General features: G+C 34.9%; 1 protein-coding gene across 5 annotated transcripts in view; it reads left to right on the top strand.

The window, feature by feature from the left end:
* The window catches only part of SPAG16 (sperm associated antigen 16), a 974,490-nt gene that overhangs the window by 28,274 nt on the left and 923,178 nt on the right, over positions 1-23,038 (top strand). For all 5 annotated transcript variants that reach the window (XM_057503578.1, XM_057503577.1, XM_057503581.1 and 2 more), the window contains 2 exons: positions 12,155-12,262; positions 17,178-17,295. In XM_057503578.1, coding sequence (XP_057359561.1) covers positions 12,155-12,262; positions 17,178-17,295 — 226 coding nt within the window. The remainder of the gene's footprint in view (positions 1-12,154; positions 12,263-17,177; positions 17,296-23,038) is intronic.

Below are 23,038 nucleotides of genomic sequence, written 5' to 3'. Positions count from 1 at the left end.
TTTATTAGATTTAAAATATAATTATCCCTCAGTTTCCTCATAGGTAAATGGGATAATTTACCAATCTTTGAGGGAGTAATTTTAAAGATTTTGAGTACTTACCACATGGTAAGTGCTCAATAAAGACTTAACTCAATATTCTGTATTATGGCACCTTTTTTTTCTTTCATAACACTCACTATGGTTTATAGTTATGTAAGTGTAAGTTTTATTTCTTTATTCATATTCTCTGTACTCCTGTAAATGATGAAGGCAAATATTCTGCTTATCGTACCCATCATGTTGGTAAGCAGCATAGTACCTGGTATAAAGTATGAGTTACAAGGTTAGAACAGCATCATCATAATCTTCATCAGCCTTATTAGCAGTGGCAGAACACTGAGACAACCAAGAGTGGTATTTCTTCTAGAAGACAGGACAGGCACAGAGCAATTTATTTGTTTACATATGCTAATTTGTTAATTCTGAAAAAGACCTCAAGCATATAGAAAGTAAACAAATAAGAATAATGAACCCATAGACCTATCAGACTGCTTCAACACTTACCAACTTTCTGCCATTTCTACCCCAACCCACACCCTACACTACACTGAATTTTTATATTGTTTTTATACGTTTTTTGAGTTATAATTTACATTAATTGAATGTGCAAGTCTTAGCCATATAATTTTGATAAACAGATAAGGTCTTGTAACCTCCATACTCATTTCAGTATAGGATATTTCAGTCCATCCAGAAATTTTCCTTGTATTCTTTTTTAGTCATTCCCTGCCATTGAAATCACAGTTCCAATTTTTTTTTTTCACATTAGATTAGTTTTGCCTGTTTGAGAACTTCATAAAAGGAATCACAGAATGTTCTTCTCTTTGTGTTTGGCATTTTACAATCCCCATAAATCTGTAAAATTTATGTGTGTTTTTTGTGTTAAGTAGTAAATTGTCCCTCTTTATTGCTGTATAGTATTCTACCACAGTTTACTTATCCTTTTCAACTGGGTTGTTTCAGCTATGATTATTATGAATAATACTACTGTGACATTTGTGTACAAGTCTTTTCATGGAAATGTGTCTTTTTTCTTTGGGATAAAAATATCAGAGTGAATTTCTGGATCAAACTGTAGATGCCTACTTTACTTTATAAGAAACTGCCAGTCCAGAGGCGGAGCCAAGATGGCGGCGTGAGTAGGACAGTGGGAATCCCTTCCCAAAAACATATATATTTTTGAAAATACAACAAATACAACTATCTCTAAAAGAGAGACCAGAAGACACAGGACAACAGCCAGACTACATCCACACCTGCGAGAACCCAGCGCCTGGTGAAAGGGGTAAGATACAAGCCACAGCCTGGCGGGACCCGAGGCCCCTCACCCCAGCTCCCGGCGGGAGGAGAGAAGTCGGAGCAGGGAGGGAGAGGGAGCCCAGGACTGCTATACACCCAGCACTAGCCATCCGCACCAGAGCGCAGACACAGTGTGTGCGTGGGGTGCTGGAACTAGGGAAGCAGGACAGTAAGACCTGTGAGCGGGTCCCAAAGCCGGCACCCTGGGGACAAAGAAAAGCGAGTGCTTTTTGAAAGTCTTAAAGGGACAGGGACCCCATGGCTGGATGGAAGCATCCCGGGTCACAGTCTAGCAGCTGGAAATTCCAGGGAACTCCGGGTGCACTAACCCCCTGGGCAACAGCTCTGAGACCCCTCATGGAGGTAAACAGCGAAACAGCCCCCCGTCCATTACCCCTCCGGTGCCCCACCATAGCAGAGCAGCAGCCTGAGGCTGGCCACACCCACGGAAAGGGAGCTTCCTCCATACCGGCCGGGCAAGATACAGAGACCCAGTCTACATACAATTGCCCAACACAAGCAACTAGTGGTAGCAGTTGTCCCAGTAAAGAAAGGCCAGGAGCGAGTGGAAAAAGTCTAGGCTCTCCCAGCTGACAGACGCATCAATAGCGTACAACTGCACCTATCAACATGAAAAGGCAAAAAATTTTGATCCAGACAAGACTAACCCAGACAGCTTCGACATCTTCTACATCTTACCCTGAGAAGGAACCTGGGGAGATAGATTTAACCAGTCTTCCCTGAAAAAGGATTCAAAACAAAAGTCATAACCATGCTGATGGACTTGCAGAGAAATATGTAAGAACTAAGCAGAGAGAACACAGAAATAAAATTTTCTGGAAGGACTTCAAAGCAGAATGGACGAGATGCAAGAGATCATTAATGGACTAGAAAACAGAGAAAAGGAATACAGAGAAGCTGATGCAGAGAGAGATAAAAGGATCTCCAGGAATGAAAGAATTTTAAGACAACTGTGTGACCAATCAAAACAGAACAATATCCGCATTATAGGGGTACCAGAAGAAGAAGAGAGAGAAAAAGAGATAGAAAGTTTCTTTGAAGAAATAATTGCTGAAAACTTCCCCAAACTAGGGGAGGAAATGGCCTCTCAGACCACAGAGGTACACAGAACTCCCATGACAAGGGATCCAAGGAGGGCAACACCAAGACACATATTAATTAAAATAGCAAAGATCAAAGACAAGGACAAACTATTAAAGGCAGCCAGAGAGAAAAAAAAGGTCACCTACAAAGGAAAACCCATCAGGCTATCATCAGACTTCTCAACAGAAACCCTACGGGCCAGAAGAGAATGGCATGATATACTTAATGCAATGAAACAGAAGGGCCTCGAACCAAGACTACTGTATCCAGCACGATTATCATTTAAATATGAAGGAGGGATTAAACAATTCCCAGACAAGCAAAAGTTGAGGGAATTTGCCTCCCACAAACCACCTCTACAGGGCATCTTACCGGGACTGCTCTAGATGGGAGCACTCCTAAAAAGAGCACAGAACTAAACACCCAACATATGAAGAAGGGAGGAGGAGGAATAAGAAGGGAGAGAAATAAAGAATCATCAGACCATGTTTATAATAGCTCAGTAAGTGAGTTAAGTTAGACAGTAAGATAGTAAAGAAGCTAACCTTGAATCTTTGGTAACCACAAACTTAAAGCCTGCAATGGCAATAAGTATATACCTTTCAATAATCACCCTAAATGTAAATGCACTGAATGCACCAATCAAAAGACACAGAGAAATAGAATGGATAAAAAAGCTAGAACCATCCATATGCTGCTTACAAGAGACTCACCTCAAACCCAAAGACATGCACAGACTTAAAGTCAAGGGATGGAAAAAGATATTTCATGCAAACAACAGAGAGAAAAAAGCAGGTGTTGCAATACTAGTATAAGACAAAATAGGCTTCAAAATAAAGAAGGTAACAAAAGATAAAGAAGGACATTACATAATGATAAAGGGCTCAGTCCAACAAAAGGATATAACCATTATAAATATATATGCACACAACCCAGGAGCACCAACATATGTGAAACAAATACTAGCAGAATTAAAGGAAGAAATAGAATGCAATGCATTCATTTTGGGAGACTTCAACACATCACTCACTCCAAAGGACAGATCCACCAGACAGAAAATAAGTAAGGACACAGAGGCACTGAACAACACACTAGAACAGATGGACCTAATAGACATCTACAGAACTCTACATCCAAAAGCAACAGGATACACATTCTTCTCAAGTGCACATGGAACATTCTCCAGAATAGACCACATACTAGGCCACAAAAAGAGCCTCAGTAAATTCAAAAAGATTGAAATCCTACCAACCAACTTTTCAGACCACAAAGGCATAAAACTAGAAATGAATTGTACAAAGAAAGCAAAAAGGCTCACAAACACATGGAGGCTTAACAACATGCTCCTAAATAATCAGTGGATCAATGACCAAATTAAAATGGAGATCCAGCAATATATGGAAACAAACGACAACAACAACACAAAGCCCCAGCTACTGTGGGACACAGCAAAAGCAGTCTTAAGAGGAAAGTATATAGCAATCCAGGCATATTTAAAGAAGGAAGAACAATCCCAAATGAATGGTCTAATGTCACAATTATCGAAATTGGAAAAAGAAGAACAAATGAGGCCTAAGGTCAGCAGAAGGAGGGACATAATAAAGATCAGAGAAGAAATAAATAAAATTGAGAAGAATAAAACAATAGCAAAAACAAATGAAACCAAGAGCTGATTCTTCGAGAAAATAAACAGAATAGATAAGCCTCTAGCCAGACTTATTAAGAGGAAAAGAGAGTCAACACACATCAACAGAATCAGAAACAAGAAAGGAAAAATCACGAAGGATCCCACAGAAATACAAAGAATTATTAGAGAGTACTATGAAAACCTATATGCTAACAAGCTGGGAAACCTAGGAGAAATGGACAACTTCCTAGAAAAATACAACCTTCCAAGATTGACCCAGAAAGAAAAAGAAAATCTAAACAGACCAATTACCAGCAACGAAATTGAAGCAGTAATCAAAAAACTACCAAAGAACAAAACCCCCGTGCCAGATGGATTTACCTCGGAATTTTATCAGACATACAGAGAAGACATAATACCCATTTTTCTTAAAGTTTTCCAAAAAATCAAAGAGGAGGGAATACTCCCAAACTCATTCTATGAAGCCAACATCACCCTAATAACAAAACCAGGCAAGGACCGCACCAAAAAAGAAAAATACAGACCAATATCCCTGATGAACGTAGATGCAAAAATACTCAACAAAATATTAGCAAACCAAATTAAAAAATACATCAAAAGGATCATACACCATGATCAGGTGGGATTCATCCCAGGGATGCAAGGATGGTACAACATTTAAAAATCTATCAACATCATCCACCACATCAACAAAAAGAAAGACAAGAACCGCATGATCATCTCCATAGATGCTGAAAAAGCATTCGACAAAATTCATCATCCATTCATGATAAAAACTCTCAACAAAATGGGAATAGAGGGCAAGTACCTCAACATAATAAAGGCCACATATGATAAACCCACAGCCAACATCATACTGAACAGCGAAAAGCTGAAAGCTTTTCCTCTGCTATTGGAAACAAGACAGGGATGCCCACTCTCCCCACTGTCATTGAACATAGTACTTGAGGTCCTAACCACAGCAATTAGACCAAACAAAGAAATACAAGGAATGCAGATTGGTAAAGAAGAAGTTAAACTGTCACTATTTGCAGATGACATGATATTGTACATAAAAAACCCCAAGGACTCCATTCCGAAACTACTAGAGCTAATATCGGAATTCAGCAAAGTTGCAGTATACAAAATTAACACTCAGGAATCTGTGGCTTTCCTATACACTTACAATAAACTAATAGAAAGAGAAATCAGGAAGACAGTTCCATTCACAATAGTATCAAGAAGATTAAAATACCTAGGAATAAACCTAACCAAGGATGTGAAAGACCTATACCCTGAAAACTTTAAGACACTCTTAAGAGAAATTAAAGAGGTCACTAACAAATGGAAACTCATCCCATGCTCGTGGCTAGGAAGAATTAATATCGTCAAAATGGCCATCCGTCCCAAAGCAGTATACAGATTCGATGCAATCCCTATCAAACTACCAATAGCATTCTTCAATGAACTGGAACAAATAGTTCAAAAATTCATATGGAAACACCAAAGACCCTGAATAGCTAAAGCAATCCTGAGAAGGAAGAATAAAGTGGGGGGGGGGATCTCACTCCCCAAATTCAAGCTCTACTACAAAGCCACAGTAATCAAGACAATTTGGTACTGGCACAAGAACAGAGCCACAGACCAATGGAACAGAATAGAGACTCCAAACATTGACTCAAACATATATGGTCAACTAATATTCGATAAAGGGGCCATGGACATACAGTGGGGAAATGACAGTCTCTTCAACAGATGGTGCTGGCAAAACTGGACAGCTACATGTAAGAGAATGAAACTGGATCACTGTCTAATCCCATACACAAAAGTAAATTCGAAATGGATCAAAGACTTGAATGTAAGTCATGAAACCATAAAACTCTTAGAAAAAAACATAGGCAAAAATCTCTTAGACATAAACATGAGTGACCTCTTCTTGAACATATCTCCCTGGGCAAGGGAAACAAACACAAAAATGAACAAATGGGACTATATCAAGCTGAAAAGCTTCTGTATAGCAAAGGACACCATCAATAGAACAAAAAGGTATCCTACAGTATGGGAGAATATATTCGTAAATGACAGATCCAATAAAGGGTTGACATCCAAAATATATAAAGAGCTCACACACCTCAACAAACAAAAAACAAATAATCCAATTAAAAAATGGGCAGAGGAGCTGAATAGACAGTTCTCCAAAGAAGAAGTTCAGATGGCCAACAGACACATGAAAAGATGTTCCACATCGCTTGTCATCAGAGAAATGCAAATTAAAACCCCAATGAGATATCATCTCACAACAGTAAGGATGGCTACCATCCAAAAGTCAAACAACAACAAATGTGGTGAGGTTGTGGAGAAAGGGGAACCCTCCTACACTGCTGGTGGGAATGTAAATTAGTTCAACCATTGTGGAAAGCAGTATGGAGGTTCCTCAAAATGCTCAAAATAGAAATACCATTTGACCCAGGAATTCCACTCCTAGGAATTTACCCCAAGAATGCAGCACTCCAGTTTGAAAAAGACAGATGCACCCCTATGTTTATCGCTGCACTATTTATAATAGCCAAGATATGGAAGCAACCTAAATGTCCCTCAGTAGATGAGTGGATAAAGAAGATGTGGTACATATACACAATGGAATATTACTCAGCTATAAGAAAAAAACAGATCCTACCATTTGCAACAACATGGACGGAGCTAGAGGGTATTATGCTCAGTGAAATAAGCCAGGCGGAGAAAGACAAGTACCAAATGATTTCACTCATATGTGGAGTATAAGAACAAAAGAAAACTGAAGGAACAAAACAGCAGCAGAAGCACAGAACCGAAGAATGGACTAATAGTTACCAAAGGGAAAGGGACTGGGGAGGATGGGTGGGAAGGGAGGGATAACGGGGGGGAAAAAGAAAGGGGGCATTGCGATTAACATCTGTAGTGTGGAGGGGGCACGGGGAGGGCTGTGCAACACAGAGTAGACAAGTAGTGATTTTACAGCATCTTACTATGTTGATGGACAGTGACTGTGAACAGGTATGTGGGGGGACTTGGTGAAGGGGGGAACCTAGTAAACATAATGTCCTTCATGTAATTGTAATTGTAGATTAATGATACCAAAATAAAATCAGTAAAAAAAAAGAAACTGCCAGTCCATTTTCCAGCATTCAGCTGGGGTCATTTTATATTCTCATTAGCAATATTGACAGTTACAGTTGCTCCACATTCTCACCAACATCGTGTTGTAATCTTTTTAATGTTAGCAATCTTGGTGGTTGTATAGTGGCTGATTGTTGTGGTCTTTATAAGCATTTTACTGATAAGATAGTGAACACATTTTGTTGTGCTAATTGGCCATTCATCTATACTGCTTTCCGTATAAGTCCTTTGCTCATTTTTGTATGGATTATTTGTCTTACTGTTGAGCTATAAAAATTGTTTACATATTCTTGATACAAATCCTTGGTCAGAATATTGTGAATATTTTCTCCCAACTTATGGCTTGACTCTTAAGTGTCCTAATGGTGTCTGATTGAGCATAAGTTTTAAATCTTGATGAAGTTTAATATACCTTTTTTACAGCATTGCTTTTGATATTTTTGTGTAAGATACCATTGCCTATTCCCAGGTAACAGAGATATTTTCCTTTGTTTTCTTCTAAAAATCTTAAAATATTTAGAATTTTTATTTCAGCCTATGATCTATCTTTAATTTTTGCATATGGTGTGAGGTAGGACCTAAAGGTTAATTTCTTTTCTATAAGAATATCCTATTGTTCCAGCATGATTCTTAAAAAGATTTTTCATTCTTCACTGAATTTATATGGCATTTTTGTTGACAAATCAATTGACCCTATAATTGTGAGTCTATTTCTAGACTCATTCTGTTCCATTTATCTATTTGTTTGTCCTTGTGCTAATATCACACTCTTGATTAATGTAGCTTTAGGTAAATTCTTAAAGTCAGATAGTGTTAGTCTTCCAGCTTTGTTCTTCCTTTTTAAATATTTTGACTATTCTAGGTCCTTTGTATTTCCATATGAATTTTAGAGTCACTTTGTCAATTTCTAGAAAGGCAGGGATGGGATTATGACTGAGATTGAGTTGAATCTATAACTTCATTTGCAAGAATATTTGTGAGTGTTGTATTTGTGAGTGTGTATGTGTGTTTGTGTATGTGTATGTGTATACACATATTTACATATATACATATTTTTTGGGAGAGGGGTTGATGTATTCTTAAGTTTTAGTCTTGTATTTACATAGTATATCTCCAATTATTAAGGTAATCTTTAATTTAATACTGTATATTTATGAAAGGCCTTGAAATTTATACTTTTTACATCTGATTATCTAATGTATATATTTTGTTGTTATTTTGTGAGCTCCATATAATAGAGACTATGTCTTGTACTCAGTGTATCCTCAGGGCCTATATCTGTGCCTAGCAAATAGCAGGGGCTTAAATGAAGTTGTACTATTTATATTTTTGCTATTCAGTTAAGCTTTTAATAAATTTTAGAGTAGTTAATTGATGGTTTTTGCCTCTTGTATAACATTCCTTTGGAGTAGGCATCATTTTCCTTTTCATGATGGGAATTTAAACAATTTTCTATAAACCTAAGTCTTATCCTATTTAGAGCACTGTCTTCCTTTGCTGGGATTTTATATGAAGGAAATATAATGCAAAACAGAAAATCTTTATGTAAAGTCCTAAAAATTTGACAGGAAAAAACTGATTGAGATTACAAATTAGAAGATTCAAATGCACCATTTTGAAGGTTAAAATTTTCTGGTAGAAAATGTAAAGAAAGCTAAAATTAAATATTGAGGAAAAATTAGGTGCTTTTAGTAAGTGGTCCTAATTTCACTTCTAAAATTCACTTCTATAAAAGGTCAAAGAGTACCCAGTTTTTCCAAATACCTGTTTAATTTAATGACTTTCAGAAACAAACACTATGGAAATAAAGGCAATAATTAGTCCCATAAAATTTCATGCTTTAGTGTTTAGGTAATTCCTTGTTAAATTAAGAAGGTATTTTTTTTGGACATGAGTATACCCCTTTCTTTTTTGGCAAAGACTATAATGAAAGATTTCCTCTAGTCTTGTTGAATCCAATTTTGGCTATCCAATAATTATTCCAATATTAATTTTAGTGGGTTAAACAAATTCATTTACAACCAGTTGAAGATAATGAAATAATTATTAATCATATTGTGCTTTATTTGAAATTACCTTGATTCATTTGCACATGAGAAAAATACATGACAAAGATGGCCTACTTTTATTGGTGCAGTTAAGCAGGAAATTGTATGCTTCCTTTTGCCATGTTATGACAATAAAATAACCCAATAAATGGCCATTCCAGAATACTTAGTTAAAACTACTCAGTTAATAATTATTTTAGTGGAGGCATACAGTTAAAAATAAAGTTTTAGAACAAACTGCTAAATCACATTCACATGTTCAAACATGGAGTTTTGGGGACAATGCTTTCATGGTATGGTAGAAATATAAGTATCTTAATATTTTATACTTTAATTGTATATTTGATATGCTGATTTCCTGAAGTGGGGAAGTTGTATAGTCATTCTGTCATCTCATTAAGAAAAGGCAGGTAAGAAGTGTTTTCTTTATTAAATACAAATCTAAATAGAATGTTTCACTAAACTCTTCATAACACTTGAAATTGAATGTCTGTCTTGAACAATTTCTTTTAATCCCAAAGATGATCTACTAATATAATAAAATACTATATAGTTTAAAATATTAGTTCCTTATATGAATAATTTAAACTTTGTTTTTTAGTACGAATTTTATTTGAATTTTATTGAGCAGATGGGCAGCAGGAAGGTCATAATAGGAGAAGCATCACCATGAAATGAATTTAAATTGTTTTACTGAGTTGACTTCATTTGTGCAAATAGAAAGCAAGTCTCTGAAAACCAATTTAATGGTCAGAAAAACTTTAAGGTCTAATACTTCGATCAATTCCTATGCTTGCTTTCTTGAGATAAGTACAAATAGGCCTTTAAATGTATATTTAAAAAGTAAGTTGATTCAATGCTGCACAGTTGTGGTTCTGCTTAAGAAATTTTACAGCATTATTTTTCTAAGTATTTTTTAACCTGTTATGGGTTTACATTTTAGATGAGATAAATAAAACATAAGCTCCTTTATATAATTCATCAAGTTGAAAATAAGACAGTTTAATATACTCAAAATAGATGTTCATAAAAGTTTAAATTCTTTTATAAAGATATGCAGTGTTATTAATCATGTATCCTGATATGTTCAAGCAATTAGAGGACATTTACTTACTGGCATGTCCCCTATTTTAGGTAGATAAATCTAGCTGTTAGAGAAATTGTATATATCTGTTCTACTATAGCAAAAAATAATAATAATATGGTGTTGGTTACAGTAACATTCACTGAATATTTTCTATGGGCAAGATAGTACATATGCCACTTTACTTTTCTCCTAAATGAATGAGGCTTCAGATGATACTGTGTTTTCCCAACAAAATATCAACTCAGCCATTTATCTTTTCTAGTCGATCTACTTACATTCTCTTCTGCTCTTCACTTACTACTCATTAGGCACATGGTGATGGCAGAGGGTCTGTTTGTTTTGGTTCATCTTCATGCACACATACAGGGCTAAAACCTGAAAGAATAAGTTGTTTGTTTATCTAATAACTTGAATGTTTCTCAGATGATTTTTTAGGAATGAATATTTTATTTCTTTATTTCTTCTTTTTTTTTTTGAAAAAACAATGCGATTAAGGAATGAATGTTTTAATCAACAATTTCTTGTACCTTCAAGACTGTTGTTTTGAAAATGAAGTTGGAGGCTAGGTGGTAGGAATTGATATGTGATATTTACATACAGTAAAGACTTAAATATTGGCAGTGAAATAAGGAACAATATAGTCGATCCAAAAAAAAAAAAGAAAAAGAAAGAAACTTACAGAATGGATGAGACACTTTCACCATATGCTACATATGACATGATCTTGCAGCAAGCAAGTCTCACTGATCATAATGAGCTTGATCAGGAGCCTGAAAACCTAAGTTCATTCCGCTTCTTTGGCAGCATTCCATTCAACTGCTCTGTGATTGCTCTGACATAGCTCCTACAGCTGAAATCTCTCTGTGTGCATTTATTTTATGTGAATCTGAATTTTGAAATACTGTGATACAGAGAGGCAGATTTATTCCCTTCTGATCCCTTTGCAAGTTGTCAGCACTCTCATTCAGCCCATCCATTTTTCAGAATGTGAGCGTCTTGGTGCAGTCTCACTTTGTCAGTTAACTGTTAGATAACTTCTTTTCCATTATAAATTATATTTTACATTACTATATTGAAACTAACTTCCATTATAAAGGTGGGTAAAACATTCTGAGTGATTCTTCACATACAGCCCCATCTTAGAATTCTCTTGTTTGCCTTATGCTAAGGGTTTGTAGAAGGTATATCCAACTGAGGAATGCTTCTGGTTACCATTTATGCTGAAAACCTTTCTCATCAAGTTAATAAGTATTCTGGGAGTATCTTCTGCAGGCGATATATATTTCTCATATGCATCACAGAATAAAATCTTAGTTTTCCAGAATTTATATGCTTTCTTTTTCACTATTATTAGAACTAAGTAACCCAATACATTCTCTTCTAACCATATATTCAAGCAAGTTCAGAATTAAATTTTGTATATCCTTCCCTTTATTTGTAATTACTTTGAATTATCTGTTATGTATTTCAATTTTGTAAACAAATTCTCTTTGGAAGTAGATGGATTGTAAGTTATTTTGGTATCATGCCTTTAATTTCCTTTTATTTAAATGAAATGTGAATGAATGATAATTTTGCAACTATAAGTTTTGGCTCATTCATCTCCCAGCCCCCATATATATCATGTTGCTTGGGATCCTTCAGTGAGAATTATAATGGAATCTTTATTTTCCAGTTAGCTTTTGAACTGCTCAATACTGGATTTGAACTGATAATTTTCAGAAAGGGATTGACAATGATTTTTAAAGTTTTTATTTATTTATTTATTTATTCATTTATTCATTCATTCAGCAAAGCTAGGGAAGATCTGCTGAAAACTCAGAAAGAACGTGATTTTCATCGAATGCACCACAAACGAGTAGTCCAGGAAAGAAACAAATTAATTAACGACCTCAAAGGGTAAGCTGCTAATATTTTTCATCATATTTATTAAAGAGATGTTTAATTAGTGTTAAACAGCTTGGCTATGGCAGAAGGTTTCAGGTAAAGATATTTAACATTTGTTGAGCATCCACTGTGCAGTAGCACTGTACCATGTGTTCAAAATACAAAGATGAGTAAGTTTCAATTCTTCCCATTAGGGTTCCCAGAAAACTTTTGGGATGTGTGATGGGGTTGAGTTAAACAGAAATACACTGAAATGCATTGTTGCTATGCCAACCAAGAGGCGGTTACCCCAACCAGATTGGAGCATGAGCTGGTTCAAGGCCTATTTCTAGAGGAAATGAATTCTAAAGTATGAGTTAACAGAGGGAAGGAATGGGGTGAACAAGGTACTATGAGAAGATGGTACATCCTGTGCAAAGGCACCAAGTCATAAAGGAACATAGCATGTTCATCAAATTGTAAGAATAGAGAGCAAAGTGCAGAAATGGCTTGAGAAGGTTGGGGTGGATGGGGGCATAAATGAATGAATGGCCTTGAATTTATGCTACAGCTTGTAGAAATTATTCTAGAGATACCAGATTTACTTTCTGTCCTCCTTTAGGGAAAAAAATAACAAAAACATTATATAAATGTGTAATCTTTAAAACTTTCCTTTGCTTTTCTAGGGCAGTGCTGTTCAATAGAGCTTGCTGTGATGTTACAAATATTCTATATCTGCATCATCCAATGCAATAGCCTGTAGTCATATGTGCTATTAAAATAGCACTTGCAGTGTAACTAGTACAACTGAGGGATTATATTTCTAATTTTATTTAATTTTAATAAATTTAAGTTTAAAATAAATAGCCACATTTGGTGAGTGGCTATTGTGTTGGACAACACAGCTTAGGGATGGTAATGATAATTGTTGTCTTTTGTAGGTGATTATGGTTATTATGAGTGTTATCATTTCTTAGTCACATGTTGTCCTATGGATCTTCATAATCAGTGTACTCTCAGCTTAGCAACATATTAGGACCTAAATTTTTTTCTCATTTCTTAAATTGAACATACTGTAGGAATAAAGTACTACTTTAAAAGAGAGATTGTATTAACTTAAAAAAAGGCCTTAAGAATGCTTATTCTTCAACTATAATCATCTTTTGGTCTCATATTCCAGTCTAAATTTTTTTTTTTGGTTCATAGTGTATCCAGAGAAATTCAGAAAAAATGTTCAAAGTGATTTTTCCTCTTAGCATAAACACTAACTGAGAAGTAGACAATGTAATGAAAGAGCCTGGATTTTGGAGTCAGGTAAACATTGGAAGCCTGACTCTACCACTTACCTTTTGGTGCCCATTGTAGTTTGGTTTCTTATTTGTAAAAATGGTGATAATGTATTTTGGATTAATGTGTATAAAGTACAGTGCCTGGAACACAATAGATGGTAAATACTTTGCATATACCCTAACGTTGAAATTATGTGTTGAATGTATGCTATTTCATCTAGATTTCCCTTTTGCATTTTTATACAGGTCTCTTTGTAGAAGTATATATTGTATTTTGTTTTAAAAATACATTCTCTTAATTTTGGGAATTGTTCTATACTGAGGACAATAAAGAGGCCTTTGGCTCTTCTGAAGTCGTGTGGAAGTCTTTTAATGGTAGCTAAGCCTTTTTTTTTGTCCAAATATAAATAATTTCTGTGCCTTTAGGATTAGGTACCCATTTGCTTAGAGGAAAAAGCCCAAAGGTATTTTGGCAGTTTGTGTGCGTGTGTGTATGTATGTGCATACACATGATAAGTGAGTTTGAATCATAGCATCTTTTGTGGGAAAGATCTCAGGTGTAAGTCTATTCTCAGTCTGTACTAATACAAGCAGGTTTCATTATTTCAGTTACTTAGGTTGATAACAGTCTGAGAGCATCTTTGTATTCAGTTGTGGCAGCTGAAGTATGATTGTTCACTCTTGGCTGCTCAGATGTTCTCCTCTTTGATTTTGAGGTTTTTTTTATTTTTTAGTTTTTTGAGTTTCTAATCTTTGAAAATACATTGTACTTGTTCAATTTTCTAGTATTTTTAAAGAGAATAGTATAATGATATATTTCATGTAAAAATTCAGCATTTTCAGATATTCTTTTTGTAATCTTCAGTGGCCCTGGAGAAGAGACCATATTACCTTGTAATACAACTACACTTGTTGTGTATTCAGATAGCTTTTATTTCCACATTTAATCATTAAGAATGTTTATCTCCATTTAAACATCTGGATGTATCACTAATGTGTGTTATGTAAGGATCTAACACAAAATTTCAATGAAGCCATCAGAGTCACAAAAAAACTAGTCATGAAGTTAATCTGTCATTAGCGAATACATTATCTGGTAATTGTTCCATTATATAATTAGTCAGCTATAGGGAAGAGTGTTTTTGATGCCAGTCTAAGTGAGATCTGAGCCTTCTATGTCATGTTTTACTCAAATATTTCAGTTATGTGTCTGTATTTTCTTTCATTGTAAACCACAAAATGTTGACCTTAGTTTTTTCTGTAAATTATGCAACTAAGTTGATGATTAGTTGATTTTACCTATTAGTTTTACAGTATTTCCCATTTAACATGAGTATCTTAACTACTAAGTACTTATTTTCAGAATTATCAATACCAAAAATTATAAGCAGATGAATGATGAGGTACTTACAGAACTTACTCTAACAGACCCACTCTTTCGAACTAATTTAACAGGTTTCACTGAGTGTTGTTCCCTTATATATAAAATACAAAATGCTTTAACATAGATAACACATTGATAGCAATGTTAACTACCCAGGTGTCCATGTTTCTATCCATGTTATACTCTAGTGGTGTTCTATATGTTGCTAATTCTTTCAACAAAATATAATTAGATTATATCCCATGAATGAGTTAGATACCAAAGTCAGTAAATTAAGGAAAAATTGAGCCACCAATAATAACCCTTCAATTGTCTATAAATTACAGCATACATTGTTTTGTGTATGTAACTATCTGAATATGTATATACAAATGTGTAGTGTTCATGGAATTGTGTAGCAAAGTGTATATAAAGCACACTAAGTAGAATTGGGAACTGAATTATACCTCAGGGCTGCTGGAATTTGTAGGGCAGAGTACACAAAAGGAGGGAAGTGCATGAAAAGGAACTTAAGAAATATCAGTAATGATTTCCTTTAGTCTTTGACCAAACACTAAATTGTGCTAATAAGATGGTGAGAGGGTATGAGGCCTGCAAAGAACAGCTGGGAAACTGTGAGCTAACTGGAGATCCCAGAAGTTGCAGATACGAGCTCTGACCAGCTACAAAGGAGGAAATTCACTGAAACTCTGAGCACTTAAGACCTCTGGTAAACCATGCCATAGGAGTAGAGATATTCTAGTCCTAGAAAAGGAACTACTTTAGACTTATCCTAAAAAGAGCTTTAAAATAAGCTTTGAAAGGCTCAAGTTCACTCATCAGTAAATTGTCTGCCAGAAAAAAACTCTTTAAAGGAAGATAACAAAGTCTAGACAAACATATCCAACATACAATAAAATATGTAATACATAGAAAGAACCAGGGGAATGTGTCCCATAACCAGGAAAAAAATAAATAAATAGATCCAGAGATGACAGAAATAATGGAATTAGTAGACAAGGACTCTAAATGAGACATTTAGAGTTTTAAAGAAAATGATGACTTTTATGAGGGAACAATAGGAAATTTCAGAAGTGAAATGAGAGCTATAAACAAAGAACCAAATGGAAAATTATATTTACAATGAAAAATTCACTAAGAAAAAAAGCTTAAAAGAATTTTAAAAAATCAAAGTCATATTGGTTTGAAAATATAATAAAACAGGCAAAATAAATAAGTTGACAAACCTTAGATAGAATTATCATCACCAAATGTTGGTGAGGTAGAGTAATCAAGACTGTCATGCAATTCAACTCCTAGGTATTTTTTTCGAAGAGAAATGGAGATATAACCAAAAATTATCTTAAATGACTTGTATAAGAATGTTCATAACAGTCTTACTCACAATAGTCCCAAACTGGAAACAACTCAGTTCTTCATCAGCACGATATTGGATAAACACAATGTAGAATATACATACAAGAGAATACCACCCACAATAAAAAGGAATGAATTACTATTATGCACAACACTGAAGAATGTAAAACACATGTTGAAAGAAGTAAGTTTCAAAATAGAACATATTTTATGATTGCAAATATATGAAGTTCCAGAACTTTCTGAGATACTAGAAATGCTCTAACATAGATTATACATTGATAACAATGTTAACTATCCATGTTTCTGAAAACTCTGAACTCTTTTAGATCTGTATATTTTACTTCATACAAATTACATTTCAATAAACAGTAAAAAAAAATTTTCAAGGTATTAAAAATAAATTCTTTAAGGTGTTTATGTCATATGATGAGTTGAATTATTATTCCTATAAGATAAAAAAGTACTTTTATACTTAATTTTGCTAATATGATACTAGTCAAACTTGTTTTCAAGACATCCTTTAGTTTTATGTGAATGACTTTTTGTTTAATCATCCATTGTTTGTAGTCTTTGTCATTTTGAAAATTGTTTCTGGGCTGATTTAAAGAACTTCAATTTTTTTTCTCTCAGTGAATAGTAGCAATCTTCTGCTTATATATTTAAGTACAGCAAAAGGTGCTAATAGGAAAAAGAGAACTAGTTAACTCAGGCGAAGTGTGATTACCCACTTCCATGCAGGTTGTAGGGATGATGTATGACAAATAATATTTCTTGAACTTCTTGGCTCTGTTGTGTTGACCTTTATCTGGTTATGCAATTTTTTTTTCCAATGCAAAAAAAGAAAGAAAAAGTTTTAGATATTAGATGGATATCACTGTTTCAACTCACTCTTTAAGATGCCCTTTATTTTTTATAGGTTGAAGTTACACTATGCATCTTATGAACCAACTATAAGAGTGTTACATGAGAAGCACCGTACTTTACTGAAGCAGAAAATGCTGACCTCCTTGGAAAGAGACAGAGCAGTTGGCCAGGTAAAGAGACCATCAAAGTTACCTCAAATGATTTTTAACCATTTTTTATAACAAAAATACTGTTTTTTTTAGATGAATTTAAAAAGTTTCCATATTATAAAAAAATTTTCGTATTTTAAAAAAGATTCATTTGGGAACATTCAGATAAAGTATTTTATCCTTTTTAAACCTACAAAGATTATCATTAAATTAAATATTATTTAATTAAAAATTTATAGGAGATTATTAAAGTATAGTTAGAGGAAAAAACTAAGCTATTGTGGTCAAACAATCAGATTTAAAGGCCAGCTTTGATAGCTGTAAACATGACCTTTAAACACTTTGAACTCAGATTTCTCATATAGAAAATATAACCACAGTGACCTACTTTTATCTTGTAATTCTTGTATAATATCATGAATGAAAACTTGCTGCAATTTATCCTGAAATGAATATTTGGCAAACCTAGTGACTGACTCAATTTCAGTCATTTTTGCATTTGACAACCTTTTGCATTAGTCCTGCAGGGTTTTTGTAGAGGCCTAGGTCAGGGCAGTAATGAGAAACCTGAGGTATAGAATTCAAGAAAAATAAAATGTTTATGGGCCATGTTAAAAATATGTGACAGCTTATTAGAAAATATAAAACTATACTTAACATTCTTTCATTGTTTTTCTGGAGACTTTCATTTTTGACCTGACTTTCAGAAGCTAGAAGAGCTTGCACCATGGTTATACTCTTCCTTGAATGACTTTATTGTTAAGACATGCAAACTGTCTTAAAAGTGAAACATCACTTGTCTCTAAGCTTCTTTGTGGTATTCCTTTTTTTGTATTCCTGAATGTCTGAATTGTATTATTAGTAATACTGTATGAGTTTATTGATAATTTACATTTTTATGGTATTATGTGTCAAACCTTCAGAATTTTATCTTCTTGCTCCTTGTCATCTAACCTCTCCCCCCAGCCTCCCAACAAGAGCCACAGCACTACATCTTGGAGTATTGCAAATTAGGTTTAGGTTGCTCCTACTTCTTATCCTGCCATAGGTTTAGATTTTTGCTACCTGCCTTATTCTCCTTATTCTTTTGGTCTCATGCCTATCTCCCTGTTACCCTTCTCCAGGGAGGAATCCATCATTCCCAAGTAACCATGTGTATTTTGGCATCCTGGCCAACCACTCAGACTGAGTTTCACTGTTCTAGGGTCTTCTAGGCATCGATGCTGGCAAATGCCTATACTCCCCTCCAGACTGTTGATTTCTAAAACTGCAACCTATTCAGGTTTAGATCTGGATCTGCCACTCATCTTCTGTGTGATTTAGGGCTAGGTTATTTTTCTGGAAAGGCCATGGCATTTCTAAGGAGAATTTCTGAGGTTAGATCAAAGTTCAGATTAGGAATATATTTAGGCCACATACAGTCTTTGGGTTTTAGTATGCTCCTCACTGGTTTAGTTAAAAGAGCTAAGGATTGGGAGTGGTTGTGAGTCCCAGCAATGCTGCATATTAGTCATGTGAGCATTTAGGTCATTTTATTTATATGTCTGTTTTCTTCTTTACTGAACAGAGATAAAATGCCTTGCCTTATGATTGATATTTATCTGAAATGAAAACATGTTTAAAAAGGTAAAATCACTTTATGAGAAAGGGTTCAATTTTACACACCACTGTTCAGATGTGCAAAGAACTGTATCTTTATTTTCTGCAATTTATTTTATTTTGCCCTTGAGCTCCTACTCCTCCTGAAGGCAAAAGAAAACATAACTTGCTGTTGAAGACTACCCAAATCTTTCTGAGTTAAAATAGTTTAACATGGGTGTTTGACATGTTATATTAACTGACTCTTTAGCCAAAACATAACGAAAGTGTTAATATTATGTCAATTGGCATCTTCTTGTCCTCATTCTTCCCTAGAAAATTCCTAGTACAAGGGGTACTTATCTATCCATATGGTATAAAGCCTACATTACTATCTTCTCAGCCTTCACTTCACTGTCAGTAATGTGATTGATTTGGTCATATTTGGCCACAAGTGTTGAGGTGCAAGGTTCTGGGTGGTTCTTTTGAGTGTGAACCTGATATACCTTCCTAAATTCATGGCCTCTGCCACAGCATCAGTGAGATCCTTAACATTGGTGGCCTTATTGTCCTGCTCTCATGTACTAATTCAGTCTTCAAATGTTAATATTTTCATGTACACCACTGAGACACGTTGAGTCTTCGGATTTCCCTATAGTGCAGATATAAGCCACGGGCTGTTTGGAAACCACTTACGGTCTATATATGTAGACCCATCAGTAAGTTTTCAAACACCACCTGGAATGTATTGTTTTCCCAGCACTATGCAAAATATTAAGGTCTTTTTAAGACCTTAATCTAGACTATTCTCTGAGAAGCCAGGAGCAATTGTATTCTGTTTGTGGGATATCCTTGAACTATCTGGTTTTATGTGTCTTGCTTTTAACTAGCCCCAGTTGGATTTTTAGCTTGAGAGGTGGAAAGATTGTTCATATCTGACTTTTTGCTTCTCCCTTTTAAGCACAGAACTGCTTGTACATCTTTTTTTCTATTGCATGGAGTACCTTCCTATCCTCTTCTATATTATTGATTACTGTATATCCCCCTTTGTCCCATACAGTTCTAATTTACACTTTTTGTTAGGAGGGTAATTATTAATAGCTTAAACTTTTATCCTAATCTTTATTATTTAGAAAATACTAATGGGAAAATTCTAAACAGTGTATTTCTTATTATCTAAAAAGCAGTTAAAAGTGAAATAAGCTAGGTGGAGAAAGACAAATACCATATCATTTCACTTATTTGTGGACTTTAAAAACAAAACAAAACAAAATGAACAAAATAGCAGTCGACTTAAAGACACTGAGAAGTGACTGGTGGTTACCATGAGGGAAGGGTTGGGGTAGGTGGATGGGGAGGGCAAGGGGGATAAAGCGGCACAATGATAATTTAGGTTGGTCGTGGGTATGATAGTACAGCGTGGAGAATATATCCAATGATTCTGTAACATCTTCCTATGTTGACAGGTGGTAACTGCACTAGTGAGGGTGAGGACTTAATAATATGGGTCACTGTTGAACCACTGTGTTGTGTACTTGAAACCAATGTAAGATTATATATCAACTATACTTTCAAATAAAAGAAGGATCAGTTAAGATTTAGAAATGGTTTTCCTCTCTTTATCAAATCTGTTCTTCAAGACAGTAGGCTCACTATGATTTGAGAAAGTCAGATTTGAGTAGGAAATGCCATTTCTGTCACCATAAGTTTCAGTATGGACAATGCTGATACAGGGCACTATGATGCTCTTCTAGATCATTTTTATGGTTGTCAATGAAAACTGGATGTAGCAGTTGCCATTCTCAGGGTGAATTTTATAATGTACATGGTTCCTCACATCACCAGATCCAAAATGGGTACATGTCATTGATGAAGCCTATGCAATACTATTATCATTATAGTTATAAGAAAGAATGGATAAGTATCTGTTATCTACAGTGAAAGGTGGAAGACACAATTCATAACCCCAAGGTGCTGAGTGGCCAAAATGACTGTCAGATATCCTGTACAGTAGTCTAACCTTAGGATCAATTAGTATATTCTTAAAATTAGGACAGACAGTTTAATCTCAGTCCTATCAGCACTTTTCTTGGAGAATAAGCCAAGGTCACCATTTAGTAAGCTGAGCTTTTCTGGGAAGCCTTCATACAAATAATGATTTATTACCAACCAAGTCTTTTTTTTTTTTTTTTCATAGTAGAGCATTCTTATCAGGTCTATCTGGGTATACAGAGGTATATAGATAGCCATGGGTTAGCCTTTTAACTTGAATCTATTAGTGTGTCCTGAATCTGTAGAATGGATTTATTAAAAAATATTTTAAAGTGAAAATATTAAAAAATATATGAAAATTTCCTCTACAATCAACATGGAAGATATATCAACCTTTTGCTTATTTTTTGATTATGTCTTTATTTCAGTGTTTGCTATAGTTATACTCTGAGAATTCACTTCTAACCAAAACTTTCAAGATGTGAGCTTCAATCAATAAGAATCATGATTTCTGTCTGGATTCTTAATCATCACTTCCTTAAAAACCTTGTCTTAATGAACATTTAGACCACTATGTTTCTATTTGGACATATAGACGCTCTAATACCTTGTATGAAGAGAATTAGAATTTAGAATTTTTAAATGCTATTCCCTTTATATATAAAAGAGTGAAAGTATAATTTAAGATGACAAAAACCTCATGACTATGTATTTTCAGGTAATTTTAGTAGATAATAAACAGTGTAGCAACTGTTTTAAGTTTATTTAAGCATTTAAACATTACAGAAAATTGTGTAATTATTTTGTTTTATAAAACTACTGAAAATATGCAAAATTCTGAAATAGATCCCTGATTGAGAAAAGATAAAATATAATTAATTCAGGAGCTATTCTAAGAAATAAGTGTATATATTACTCGGTCTGTCTGCTGAGAGGGTCAAGAAGGAATGACAGTCTGGTAGCAGAAGTACCAGTGCTCAGATAGTGGTGTCCCTCCACCTCCAACAAGAGGAAGTAGGGCTCCTCGGAGAGGAAGCTGAGTGTAGACTGGCCAGGGAAAACGCAAGATGAGCCTCGAGCCTCTGGACCATCTTGTTATGCCCCTAAGTTAGGAAATGCTCAGAATTAAAAAAGAAAGAAAGAAGAAAGACAGAAACCCAAGAAAGGAAGGAAATGAAAAAAAGAAAATACTCAGCAAAGCAATGGGGTATGCCAAAAAACAAAGTAACTATGTGGGTATCTGCAGAGGTAAATGGGCCACCAACAAAACTGGGTTTGGATATTGAGACTAATGACATCATACACACACCAAGAGGGTATGAAAACATTTATTACTTACATAATTGAGTTCCCTGGGGAGAACAGCATATGCCTACCATGCAGATCTGAAATGGCTTAAGAGAGCAAAGGAAAGGAGACTCCCTTGGGGTTTTTATTGTGGTTACAGTCTGGGGAGGATGAGAATTACCATGTGGGAGGAGAGCTTATATAGTCTGAATCTCCTACCACACTAAAGGAGGGAAGCACCCAGGCTTTCTTATCAGCTTCTCAAGATGCAGGGCACAAAGGGAAATAGGAGTGGTAAGGCTTAAAAGTTGTTAGCAGTCAAACATAAAAATAGGGTCAGATTCATAAATTATAGGAATCAGCCTGACAGAGCTCCCAATAGCCAAATTTGGAACATAGAATAAATAATGTAGTATTGGATTATAACCTGAAGTGTAATATAAGTATCTATGAGTTCATAATGCTATAAATAAGTGATTGAGTATGTAAATGGGGGAGAAAAAAAATACTTCCCTCAAAGAAGAATCCCAAATGCCATGTATACAATCTTTTCCTTAGCATACACCTCAGCTGTTAAGTGTTGGGTGCACTTACTGTCTTTCTGTAAGTATATTGGAACAGGGAAAAAATTAGCTCTGCAGTGGAGAAGCCTGGCACATACTGCTTCAGGAAGGTGATCAAGGTTAATGTCGTCAACATTTAATCATGTTGATAGCATATACCCTTGGTGTGCTAATAATGGCACTTCTCCTCTGTGATCTCCCTCCTCAAAACCCATACCCCCAATCTAACCATGAGAAAACATCAGACAAATCCAATTTATGGATATTCTTCAAACTATTACCTAACCAGTATTCCTTAAAATCATTGAGGTTGTCAAAATGAGGGAGAGTCTGAGAAACTGTCC

The sequence above is a fragment of the Manis pentadactyla genome, chromosome 6 (assembly GCF_030020395.1).
Source record: "Manis pentadactyla isolate mManPen7 chromosome 6, mManPen7.hap1, whole genome shotgun sequence".
Taxonomy (NCBI): Eukaryota; Metazoa; Chordata; class Mammalia; order Pholidota; family Manidae; genus Manis; species Manis pentadactyla.
Note: the sequence above shows the minus strand (reverse complement) of the source record. Positions and strands in the feature narration are given on the sequence as shown.